This window comes from Panthera leo, chromosome D1 (genome assembly GCF_018350215.1).
Source record: "Panthera leo isolate Ple1 chromosome D1, P.leo_Ple1_pat1.1, whole genome shotgun sequence".
Lineage (NCBI taxonomy): Eukaryota > Metazoa > Chordata > Mammalia > Carnivora > Felidae > Panthera > Panthera leo.
Genome location: NC_056688.1, coordinates 4,211,957 through 4,225,183, shown reverse-complemented (window position 1 = coordinate 4,225,183; position 13,227 = coordinate 4,211,957). Strand labels below are relative to the sequence as shown.

Below are 13,227 nucleotides of genomic sequence, written 5' to 3'. Positions count from 1 at the left end.
TTATATTTCATCTTGAGTGAGTTGTGGTAATGTGTGGATTTTTGAGGAATTAGTCCATTTCATCTGCCCTACTGAATTATTACATGTCGAGTTGTTTCTAGTATTCCTTTCTTTATCCTTCTGATTAACTTCAAGGTGTGTAGTGATTCCCCTATTGCATTCCTGATATTAGTAATTTATGTCTTCTCTTTTTTGTTCTTTGTCAATCTTGCTAGAGGTTTGTCTATTTTATCAAACCTTTCAAAGAATAAGTTCTTTATTTCCTTTGCAGTTTTCTATTTTGAATTTTGTAGATTTCTTCTCTTTATCATTTCCTTTAACCTGTCTACATTGAGTTTATTTTGCTCTTCTTTTCGAAGTTTCTTGAGGTTGAAGCAAAAATTATAACTGTCTATGTAAGGGTTATTTAAATCAATTATATAATAAGGATATGAGGGAGAGTAAAGGGAAGTAAAAGAGTGTAAAGCATATACACTTTATACTGACACTGGTAAAATGTTTACACAAGTATTTGTTATATACTATATACACACCATATATATAATATATATATGTGTGTGTGTACATATGTATATATACACACATATACACACATATATATGTAATACTTAGAACAACCACTAAAATGTCCATACAAAGAGATATGCTCAGTCACTATAGCCAAATCAAAATGGAATTTAAAAAGGTTCAAGTAACCCAAAGGAAGGCAGAAAGAATAAAGATAAATTAAAAATAGAGAAACATAAAACAACCAACCAAAAAGCAGCCCTAAGTATTACCGTATCAATAACTGCACTAAATATAAGTGGTCTATATACGTCAATTAAAAGATAGAGATTAGCAGAGTAGGCTTTTTTTAAAATAATCCAACTTTATACACTTCTGTAAGTCATTCATTTCAAATAGAATGATATAAGTAGGTTGAAAGTCAAGGATGAAAAAATATACACTATGCAAGCAGTAATTAAATGGTTGTGGTTATATTAATACCAGATAAAGTAGACTTCAGCAAGGAAAATTATGAGGGACAGAGAGGAATATTATGTGTTGATCCACCCAGAAGACATAGCAAACCTAATTGTCTATGTACCAAACAAGAGAGCTGCAAAATATCTGAAGCAAAAACTGATAGAACTAATAAGAAAAATAGACACATTTACTTTTACAGCTGGAGACATTAATACTTCTCTCTCAATAGGACACGAAGACAGTCAGAAGTGACACAGAAGAACTCAACACCATTAACGAATATAATCTAATCAGCATTTATAGAATACTCCACCTAACAAAAGAACCCACATTATTTTCAAGTGCCATGGAACATACAGCAAGAGTAACTGTATCCTAACCCACAGGACAAACCTCAAAAGACTTAAAAGAACTGAAATCACACAGACTATGTAATTGCTCACTGAGGCATCTCTGTAAAGGCTGCTTTAAAATTCCTGATAGATAATTCTGACATCTGTGTCCTGTGTCGGTGTCTGTTGATTCTTCTCTCTTTCAATTTGATATATTCCTGGTTTGGGGATATACTGGATATTTCATAATAAGACTCTAGATCCTATTTATATCTTGTATTTTGGTGGGTCTTTTCTGACACTGCTCTGTTAAGGCCACCAGCTCATTACTGCTGTGTTGGGATAGAAGTCCAGATTTTCCACCTCACCTCTTGGACATCTGGGATAGGAAGGGCTCTTTTTACTGCTGGATGGAGTTGAGAGTTCAGGCTCCCCTCTTTGCACCCTCTGATACCACTTTGGCTGAGAGAGGGAGGGGCATATCCCCTGGCAGTGAAAAGTCCTACATCTTCAGTGGGCCTCTGGCTCCACCCCAGGAAGGACAGGGAGGAATGCCATTTTACTTCCAGGTAGGGGTAGAATCCAAGATCCCATGTGTCACATGACCTCCACTGATGGTGGAGGGGAAGTGGTGGACACTTGCTACCCCTGGACTGGCTACCCACTCTGCCTTCCCATGGATAGGAAGAGGAGAGTTGACGCATCTCATTACATCCTGGGAGGGGTGGGATGCTAGGCTCTCCATTCCACTTTTGCTGACGTGAGTGCCTGTAGATAGTCAGTTTTTCCATCATGTTTGTCAAAACTCTTCTTACTAGGTTGCTTCTGCCCCTGGTCCTATGGCTAAAGAGATCAGGTTTCTCTCGGAGCTCTTTATGCACGTGCCCGCCCAGTCGTGTTCGTGTTGTCCACTTGTTCAGTATCTGGGATATCTTAGGCAAAAATAAAACCCAAGGAACTCACCACTGTATTGTTCTTGGGTCCCACGTTCACTAGCCAGTCTGCCTATTTCTCTCCACCTTTCACCATCTGCATAGGTTTATGATATATATTTTTATATGTGTCCAGGGTTCTCAGTCATTTTTAGCAGCAGAAATAGTGCCAAGCATGTCTACTCCACCTTACTGGAAGACAAAGCCTCACTGTTTTTATAGGAGTAATATTTATAACAATTAAATTAAATACTGTGTGAAACCCAGGGATCAGCACCTGACACAAAGTACTGGCTCTATAAATGTTAGCTATTTTTATTATCCTGTATATCTTTCTTATTCAGGATGATGTTAAACTGCCATGGTAACTTTTTTGGCCAGTACATTTATGGTTGGATCTTATGCACATGAAAAGGACTCTATGCTTTCATTTAATATTAATACCTATGGCCAGAAGAGCATTGAAAAGAGTATAAACTTTGAGTTAAGCAGGTTTCTACTGGTTTTACATCTTTATGCTCATCATTCAATCTTGAGCCTCAACTTCCCATTTTGTAAACAGTCATTATTACCAAAGTTAAATTATAAACGCTGAATGAAATAACTATATAAATTACTTATTATAAATTCTAGTACCTTCAGGCTTGTTATATCACTAAGTAACTATAAAAGTTAAGAGTCTCTAACCATTTACTTGCCTATCAATGTTTACCTGTTAACAGAAATGGAAGTTTCACCATATAGTATTGTTCTTTGATGTACTGGTTTAAAGGTCCGGAAAGATGTGCTTTGTGGTATGGATGTAGGTGCCGAACGTAGATTGTTGTCATCATTTATCTCGATTGTCCCCATGTTGCCACTCTCTCCTCAGTGTATTTCTCCCATCTCAAACAAAAGACAACAGAATTTCCTAGAATCCACCTACTCCTCTAGTCCTTACCTCACTGAACTTCTTTAAAAAATAATTTATACAAATTTGTGTCCAGTATTCCCTCTTAAAACTACTATAATCTGACCTCTCCTCACCCCACCCCTGAATGATCAACATTGTCTTTTCAGTCCTTACCTTGCCTAACCTTTCTCAGCTTTGGATGATGTAACTACTTCCTAACGTGAAATTCTCTTCCTGTGCTTTCCATCACCACTCCTAATTTTCCTCCATTTCTGTCCCTGCTCTTTGTGAGTTTTTCCTTAGCTGTAGAACTTCCTCACCTTGTGTCTTCCACAAATTGTACTTTCAACTATATCTCCAGTTCATCTAGACTGTCACCTGGCAGGTAGCAGGTGCTACATGAATAATTCTTTTCAACTAAATGGTCTTTCCCTTAGGGTTAGTTATCATTGGAGTTCCATTCTCAGCCCTCTTTCTCTACTGATTCTACTTATTTTTCTTGATTGATTTGTATCCATTTCAGTGGCTTTACTTATCTTGTGGATTGAGTTCCCCTATCCCTTTCATAAACTTTCCAACACGCTTTCTCTTCAATAGCACTTATAATTATTATGATTAAATAAAGTCTACATATATAAATGTGCTCAAACCAAGTTAAGAAAATAGAAAATTTCAGCTTCTGTATGAAGCCATTCTATATGAAGTAACCATGGCAGCCTTTAACTTTTAACCACTTTACCAAAATGAATGCCTATGCATAATGCTAATGTATTAGTTTGATACTTGAAAGTTTCCACTAAGTAGTGTTATTTATATTACTAGTCATAGAAATAAAAATTACTGTATACTATATCATTGGGCTCACTTTTTATCCATGAATTATGATCCTCAATGATTGATTTAATCTAACACAAGTTACAAGTTCCTTATATATGTATAATTAGCTATAAAAAATTACATATAAATTATATATACACACATATGTTTATTAAAAAGTATTACAAACCGTTGTTGCCTTAATTAAACATTGTACAGGAGATCCTAGCTACTTCTGTAGTAAAATAAAAAGAAATAATGCCTGTAAAAAAACAGGAAAGAGAACAAACAAGCCCCATTGGCTACAAATGATGTAGTTTTTTATGCAGAAAACACAAAAGAATCAACAGATATTTAGATTAATAAATATACTTGAGTTGCTGGGATTAGAATTAATATGCATTAATTAAAATAATCCTATTTGTTGTAATAGACACATCTCAGTGGCTTAACAAAAACAAAAATTTCTTATCCAATAAAAAAACAACGTTTGGATTTTTTTTGATTGGTATTACTCATACCAGGGAATGCTACCTTCGATGGTAAGTGCAGTGAGAACAGGAGCCACATCATGGTTACTCACTGCTGTATTCCTAGCAGAATGATGTTTCTAAAATATAAATCCAATGGTGCAATTCCTCTCCTATTTAAAGTCCTTCTAAATATTCCTCATTACCTCTAGAATGAAACCCAGGCCCCTTGCACGGTAGCAAGACCGCGTGAGCCAGGCCGTTTACTATTTCAGCTTTATCTGCCCCATCTCTGGTCCTCAACATGGTGTCTCTCCAAGGGGCTGTGATAACTCTGTCATCCCTATCTCTCCACTTACCATTTTTTTCTCTTGGAAGTGTCTTCCTCACCTTCTCCGGTAACCATCTTTCGTTTTTTCTTTAACAGCTCCAGTACCACATCCATCAGAATGTCTTCCTTCATCCTCTCCCCTCTGCTTTGTCCTCCTCCTCCCTGAGAGCAAGTCTGAGATTGTCCTTCCTGCCTCCTTGATACTCTTCCCATGTCAGTTTTGACGCTTATCACATTTGTTACTTCTTTCTTTCCAACTGGCCTGGAGGCCTGCAAGAGCAGGGATCCTGTGGCCCATTTATCTTCATATGCCCAATGCCCACATGGGTTTGAAGCCCCGAGGGTATTCAATAAAACTGCACAGAGGAGGCCAGATCCGAGTGGAGGCACTGCAGCAGTTCAAGTGAGAACAGTGAGGGATTCATCCTGAAGAACGGCAGCGGGGTGGAGAAAAGGTGGTGGTTTTAAAATAGATATGGTTAGTGGAGGAGGATTTCTGAGTGTCTGGCTTGGGCAGTAGAGAAGCTCTTCATCTCAATGGAAACATATAACGAACAGAGCTTGGCGGGGGGGGCGGGGGGTGGAATCAGCATATTACTTAAACTTTGGTAGTTTCCAGTGGTAATCATGGCCACATTAAAGAATTGGAAAACAGAGGTATTTTTTAATGCCCCTAAAAATATATTTTAAAGTTAATTGTATGTATAGATACACACGCACATGTACGTAATCACAGGCAGAATGAAAGTGTTGTGTTCAGTTTCTACCCACCTCCTTCCCTCCATCTCCCCCTCACTAGACGGCTGGAAGGTCAGGGTAGCAATCTCTGCTTTACATTATCCCATGTGGATCACACAGCCTTGTCAACACCTATCATCCTAAACTTTGAAAGAACTTTTACAACCCAAGAAGAATCTAAGATTATAGCAGATGAATGTGTATTTCAATCTTCAGCATCTAACTTCCTCTGTCAGAGAGATTTAAATACATACCTTTAAATGGAGGAGAATTGAGAGCAGTTCCAGGGGGTGTCTAGGCGATGTGGACTGCATCTCCCAACCAATTCTGTGGTTCTCTGAGGCAGGACGAGCAGAGACCCTGCATTGCTGTTACAGATCACTGATGCACCAGCCCACTGCTAGACGTGAGAAACAGACCAGGAGATACCCCTTGGCCTCACTGTGTGGCTGAGAAGATGCTCTGACCCTTTGCACAGCATTAAGTCACGTCTGTCTCTCTTACATAGACCATGCCTGCTTCTCTGCCCCGTGTACTCTTTTATGTAGTGGACGCACTCCTTGGCCTCTCCCTCCGGTGTCACGGAGGCAGTAGGAGAGGCTGGCTCAAGTCTCAAGCAGGGTTATGTCTTCTGTCCACTGATCTGGCACTTCAGAGAAACTCTTACAGTGACAGCACTTGTGTTCAACTCTTCTCTTCAGCTTAGCAATTACTAGAAAGCTGCCTCTCTCACTCTTCTCCCCACCACATGAGGAATGTAAACCTCCTGATTAATGTCAATTAAGGGATTTCCTTGGCTGTTGTGTTAAATTTTTGGTAGAAAGTAAGTACCAAATTCCACTTATCTAGCATATACTAAATGCTCAAGTATGTATTATCTTTACTCTTCTCAACAGTACAACGACTGACAGGTACAGTTTGTCCCTATTTTACAGAAGGAAAAAATGAGAATCAAAGACCAGAGGTTCCTGGCCTCAGATATTTCACAAGTCAAGTGCTGAAGCAGCACGGAGCTCATCTCGCCAATTCTGAAGCCTGTTCATCCTACTGCTCACGTTATATCGCAGCCCTGGGAAAATGGATGACTTTATAGTTCTTAGAAAAGGACGAAAAAAATATCCATAATGTTAATAACAGAGTTTTACAAGTGGCTTAAGAGGCATGCCTTGCGAGGTGAAGAATTACTCCTGGGGTGGCAGCCCTACACAGTTCTCTGTGCACCCCACTCTAACTTGGGTTATATGTTCTTTTCCATCTAAGGTCAGATATTGTTAACATTGTTAAGATTTGTAGTGTTGTGATGATTAATTACTATATCGACTTAACGGGGCCAGAGGGTGCCCAGACATTTGGTCAGATATTATTGTGGGTGTTTCTGTTGAGTGAGCTTCCAGGTGAAGTTAACACTTGGACAGACAGACTGGGAGAAGCAGGTTGTCCTTCCTCATGAGGGTGGGCCTCACCCAATCAGTAGAAGACCTGGATAGGACAAATTGCTGAGTAAGACGAACCTTACCCGAGTGCTGAGTTGAGACAACCATTGCTACCTTTGGACTCAAACTGAAAAAGTCAGCTGTCCCCAGCTCTCCAGGCTGCCCAGCTTTCAGACTGGAGCTTACACCACCAGCTGCCCTGGGTCTCCAGCGTGCCACTCACAGATCCTGGGACCTCTATAATTTTGCGAGCCAAGTCCTTATTTTTTATAGACACACAAGTATCAGCATGTGTGTGCACGTGTGTCTACACAAAACCAACAGGCTTGTAACCTGTGGGTTCACTGGCTCTGTTTCTCTAGAGACCTCTGACCAATACAACTGTTTCCTGCCTGCCTTTTCTTCAGAGCTGACCCCAAACCTCTAATTATCTCTCTCCCTTCCTGACACCCACACTTAGTATGTCTCCCTACTTACAACTACTTTAGAACACTGCTCACTGAATTACTGCAGGTAACTTACTTCTCCAGTAATACTGCCAACTCCATCCTATTGCTCCCCCACTTGTACACGCACATGCTCTCTCATGCATGTGCACACACTGTTCTTCCTTCATATACTACGGAAGCCATCCAACTGAACTTCCGTGATAAGGAAAACATTGTGCATTTCTGCTGTACAACAGAACAGCCACAAGTGTTGGTGGAGTTCTCGAGGGAAACCAGGTGGAGACACAGACGGACAGATCTGCTATAAGAAGTTGGTTTCCATGATCACTGAGTGGGAGAAATCCCAAGATCTGCGGCCTGCAAGCTAGAGGCGCAGGAGAGTCGTCAGCACCGTTACCATCCATGACTCAGTTCAGAGCAGAAGCCTGAAGCTCCAACTCCTTGACATCCAGGCAGACAGACAGAATTCCTTCTTGGCCTTTTGTTCTATTCTGGGATGGACTGGATGAGTCCCATTCACATTACGGGGGGGGGGGGGGGGGGGGGGGGGAGGGCAGGGCAGCCTGCTTTACTTACTCTCCCAATTCAAATGTTAATCTTCTCCAGAAACACCCCCACGGACACACCTACAAACACTACTTAGCCACATATCTGGACACCCCATGGCCCAGATGTGTTGACACGTAAAAGTAACCATCACTACATATGGCTACTGATTACTTAAAATAATGGCTACAGCAACTACATTTTTAATTTAATTTTAGGTAATTTACGTTTAAATAGTGATACATGGCTCATGGTTACTATATTGGACAAGAGAGCAGTAGATGGCTCAGTCCTAGAGCTTTAATTGATGTTGTAGGACCACTGGGTATATAGCTCCCACCCGGGCCTGAAACGCTTTCTCTGGGAGAACCCAGCCACCGTGACACTGCCATGCTATGAGGGAGTATAGGCTGGCCACATGGACAGAGTGCACATAGACAGACACCGTCTGTTCTAGCCATCCCATTTGAAGCATCCAGAATGGGAAGGAAGGAAGCATGTTGGACCTGTAGCCCAGTCAGGCCTTCAGATGACCTCAGCCAGAGCTCCCATCTGACTCTAAGTATATGAAAGTCCCAGAGCAAGAAGCTCCAGCGAAACCCACAGAACCATGAGATACAATAAACCGTTGTCTTAAGCCACTAAGTTTAGGATGATTTGCAAAGCACTAGATAACTGGGATAAAAACATACTAAGGGAATCAATGTTCCCTATTTCTTTGGCTCCCTAGTTTTCAGGCTTCTTTTCCTTTCTGAAGACTCAGGGATCATTTCTAGTTTGCTACTAGACAAGTTTCTCTGAACGGGTAGAGTACCTGTTTCCCACTTACTTGCTTTTTGGTGGGTGAACATGTTTGCATAGAATTGAATCTGCAGTTTGGCAAAGTCACAGTTGTCTGGCCTTCAACTGTCTTAGATTTCTGATCGCATGTTTAAAAGGCCTTTTTTAGTGAAGTTATACTGTTTTCTGTCCTGCTTTCAAATAGGCCAACTTGGTTAAAAAAGAGAGAGAGAGAGAGAGAGAGAGAGAGAGAGAGAACTAAATAAAATGACAAATGATGAAGGAGAAATAACAACCAACACCGTGGAAATACAATCATAAGAAAATATTCTAAAAAACAGTAAGCCAACAAATTAGACAATGTAGAAGAAATGGGTAAATACCTAGAAACATAGAAACTACCAAAACTGAAACAGGAGGAAATAGAAAATTTGAAAGACCAATAACCAGCATGGAAATTGAGTCCAAAATCACAAACCTCTCAACAAACAAAAGTCCGGGACCAGATGGCTTCACAGGTGAATTCTACTGAACATTTAAAGAGGAGTTAATATTCTTAAACTTTCCCAAAAAATATAATGGAAGGAAAACTTCCAAATTCATTTTTTTAGGCCACCATCACCCTGATACCAAAACCAGATAAAGATTCCACTAAAAAAGGGAACTACAGTCAATATCCCTGATGAACATGGATGCAAAAATTCTAAGTAAAATACTAGCAACTGGAATCCAACAATACATTGAAACAAATCATTCACCACAATCAAGTGGGATTTATTCCTGGACTGCTCGGTGGTTCAATATTCACAAAGCAATCAACATGACCCACCACATTAATAAAAGCAAGCATTAGAACCATCGGATCATTTTAGTAGAAGGAGAAAAAGCATTTGATGAAGTTCAACATCCATTCTTGATAAAAACCCCTCAACAAAATAGGGTTAGAGGGAACATACCTCAACATAAAACCCATCTATGAAAACCTCACGGCTGACTGACATCATCCTCAATGGGGAAAAACTAAGAGCTTTTCCTCTGAGGTCAGGAACAGGACAAGGTTGTTCCCTCTCACCGCTTTGATTCAACATAGTGCTGGAAGTCCTAGTCATAGCAATCAGACAACAAAAAGAAAAGGTATCCAAACAGGCCAACATGTATCAATGCTTGCCTTTTTGTTCCTTTCTAAAGGCCCTAACTAGTTAACACAGTGTAACACTGATCTTTTTCAATCATTTCTGTCTTGAAAGTTGAACCCCAGAAGGCTATGCTTCAAGATCGATACTTTAACATCAGCTATGCTACCAGAAGAAAAGGGATGGGAGGGCAGAGGGATGTGTTGGGTATATACCCATGTGATGGCTACTATAAAATAATACCTCTTATGTGTAACAAAACTAGTCATGTGGGGAGATCCTATATGAGCTATATATATAAATTATAAATGGTGCTATTTGACACAATTATATGGCTTGAACTTTATCCCTCAATTTAATATAGTCTTTCATTTTCTAGTGAGCTCAATATTTATAAAAGTTCAAAAGAAATTCATGAAAACAAATGTTTAGATCAGGTTTATTATGATCTTAGAATTTTTGTGTAATTGACATTAAACAAATTTTGGATCTGAAATTTCATCAGGACTCTACTACATCAGTGATTGTTTTTCTTTCCAGTTCTAAGAACAATTGGAATTGGCTATGGATAGTTCATATCATCTCAACCAACGAAACTCATGTAATGGACTTCCATCTGAGAAGAAAAACAACTTCCTTGTGTCTGAAGATCATGGACAGAAAATCTTAAGTGTACTACAGAATTTTAGAGAACAAAATGTCTTTTATGATTTCAAAATAATCATGAAAGATGAAACAATCCCATGTCATCGTTGTGTCTTAGCAGCATGCAGTGACTTTTTCAGGTACTGTACCTTGTCTATGACTCAGGTTTTGTGTTATTACACTTATTTGTCATAACTGCTGAATTTCTCCCCTACAGGAGCATGCAGTGGTAATTTTTAATTCTTAAAAAAAAAAAAGCTAATTATAACCTAGATTAACTAATGATTTTTGAATATAAAAATTTAAGACTACCTTTTTTAAAAACTCATGTCTTCCCAGATCAGCATTTCCCAATGTTGTATTGGACACTGGTTCTTTGAAATGTTCTGGGGAAAAAAAAAAAAGAAAAAAGAAACTTGTTTTGATCCAGAGTCCATTTTATTTGGGGGAATTCTTGCACTGTGCCATTTAGAAAAAGAGGAAAGGATGGATAAAATATGGAAGTATAGTTCAAAGAAAACAAAGAGGCTGAGAGGAAAATGGATTTTAGTCATGTACTGTATCCAAGGATTATTCCAGGGAGAGGGGGGCTCATACAGATATTTCAAAGTTTCTTCTCTCTTTGTTTGACAAAGGGGAAAAGTACCTCCAGAAGCATCTCTGGAGAATACCCAACTTTTCTGATTCTAGGCAACCTTCTGAATAGAATTTGGTTCTGAACAGAATGTCCTAGTCATGAGCCTGTACGATTCCACTGTGGTGACAGTGGTTGTGGAGTCTGCAAGGTTAAGTGTTGGATGCATGACCTTGCTACGGTGGCAGCTGTTTCACGGTCATACCATCCCGCGAGGCCTCTTGGTCACACACAGACCTCTCTTGGTGACATCCTGGCCTCCAGCCCTCCAGTCATACTGCCATAAACTTCATCCCAGTTGTGGTATTTGCATTATATTCGGTTTTGGAAGTAATTTGTATTCAAAGTAAGCAGGCCTTAAATCTCTAGTAAATAAAATTGGTAAAAACATAGTAAGATTTAAGGTGTAAATACACTAATCCTTACTTTAACTCCTGTTTTACTGCCAGCATCTGATTAGACCTCACCCCTACTGCTCTGGAGTGAATCCTCTAAAAGTGTACTGATACTCCCCTGCCCCTGGGGGGTCCCCTGCCGGAGGTGGGAGCAGTGGCCCAGGGCCGCACCTGGCTCACTGGGGAAGCGCCTCTGGCCTAACTGGAGTCTGCTTCTGACCCTGTAACCTCAGCTGTTCTCCCAGTCCCACTGGAGCCCTCGATGTCCCTATGTTCTGCCACACCCTGGTGCCACCAGTGTCCCAGCTCTCTTGTATTCCACGGGTCTTCTTCCTGGTAGCTCCATTCTGCTCCCTCCCCATCCTGCCACCTCATCATGAGAAGTGATGGTATAGGGATTGAGTACTTGGCCTCTTAATACACATGCCCTCAATCTAAATCCTGGCTCTGCCACTTACCAGATATGACCTTAGGCAAGTGACTTAATCTCTTCAGGCTTCAGGTTCCTGATTTGTAAAAATTAAGACCATAAAAACAGAATCTAATTCACAGAGTCATGATGAGACTTAAATAATGTATATGTAATGATTAGGACCGTGCCCACTATATTCAACCTATTATTATTATTATTATTATTATTATTATTATTATTATTACTGTTTCCAAACCTAGCAAAAATGGAAAAACTCTGGTAAACACACAAGTTGATTTCCCTACAGTGTTTTCTTGTTAACAAAATAAGTTTATGTAAGCATTTCAATTGGAAGTCCTCTACTCTTCATGGAGAAATAATTTTTTTTTAATGTTTATTTATTTTTGAGAGACAGAGACAGAATGCGAGTGGGTTAGGGGCAGAGAGAGAGGGAGACACAGAATGAAGCAGGCTCCAGGCTCTGAGCTGTCAGCACAGAGCCCTACGCGGGGCTTGAACCCACAAACCGTGAGATCATGACCTGAGCCAAAGTCGGACACTCAACCGACTAAGCCACCCAGGTGCCCCAGAAATTATTTATTAATTAAATGTATCTGCACCTAATTTTTGGCCACAATATTTTCAGGTACTCCTAGCTTTTATGGATCTACTTTAAATTAAAAAAAAAAACTGCTGTGAAAACAGAACAAGAACAATATATTTAAAATTTTTTCTCCCTGCTTTGAAGTAGCACAAATGGCAGTTTTATAATGACCTAGATTAGATATATTATATATAGTATTATATTTATTATATATAGCATTTTACTGAAGGAATACTAATTTAAAGGAATACTAAATTTACTGTGAGTTTACTAAAGTTCATATAAAACTATTTGCAAATTTAGACTGAAATTCTATAATTTACATCCTTATATGATAAGGCCACTAATTCATAATATTTGTGTTATGATCAAATTTACTGGATATTGGGAGGAAAAATACGAAATAGCAGGAAAGTGCATAATGCATGATAAATGCACTTTATAATGATTTTGGAAAATTAAAGTTTTTGAATGAGATGTAAAGTCATGGAGAGAAGACTGAAAAAGAATCACACAAACTGTACAGCCACTTTATGATTATGGTAAATTCAAGATCGATGTTAACTGGAAACTTTCAAGCTGATGAAGTATGGAAAGATGATCTTACATATGTCTTCTCAAAGAAAATACACAGGGTCTGATAGGAAATATTTTCTAAAAATGATAATAGCTAATACTTTGCATTGATTAACTCATTCCTCCTCAACTCAGTAAAG

General features: G+C 39.3%; 1 protein-coding gene and 1 long non-coding RNA gene across 7 annotated transcripts in view; one reads left to right on the top strand and one right to left on the bottom strand.

Moving 5' to 3' along the window:
* Positions 1-13,227, top strand: part of KBTBD3 (kelch repeat and BTB domain containing 3) — a 35,917-nt gene that overhangs the window by 16,099 nt on the left and 6,591 nt on the right. The window contains exons 2-3 of one of the 2 annotated variants that reach the window (XM_042904059.1): positions 6,416-6,740; positions 10,362-10,606. In XM_042904059.1, coding sequence (XP_042759993.1) covers positions 10,386-10,606 — 221 coding nt within the window. In that variant the 5' untranslated portion in view covers positions 6,416-6,740; positions 10,362-10,385. The remainder of the gene's footprint in view (positions 1-6,415; positions 6,741-10,361; positions 10,607-13,227) is intronic. The other variant, XM_042904058.1, reaches the window with a different exon arrangement.
* LOC122199225 overlaps positions 2,922-13,227 on the bottom strand; it is a 44,722-nt gene continuing 34,416 nt past the window's right edge. For 3 of the 5 annotated variants that reach the window (XR_006193426.1, XR_006193424.1, XR_006193425.1), the window contains 5 exons: positions 10,779-10,852; positions 8,738-8,898; positions 5,735-5,880; positions 4,771-5,168; positions 2,922-3,118 (listed from right to left, as the gene is read on the bottom strand). This is a non-coding gene — a long non-coding RNA (uncharacterized LOC122199225). Of the gene's footprint in view, positions 3,119-4,131; positions 4,204-4,770; positions 5,169-5,734; positions 5,881-8,737; positions 8,899-10,778; positions 10,853-13,227 lie in introns of those variants that run through there. The other 2 variants (XR_006193428.1, XR_006193427.1) reach the window with 2 other exon arrangements.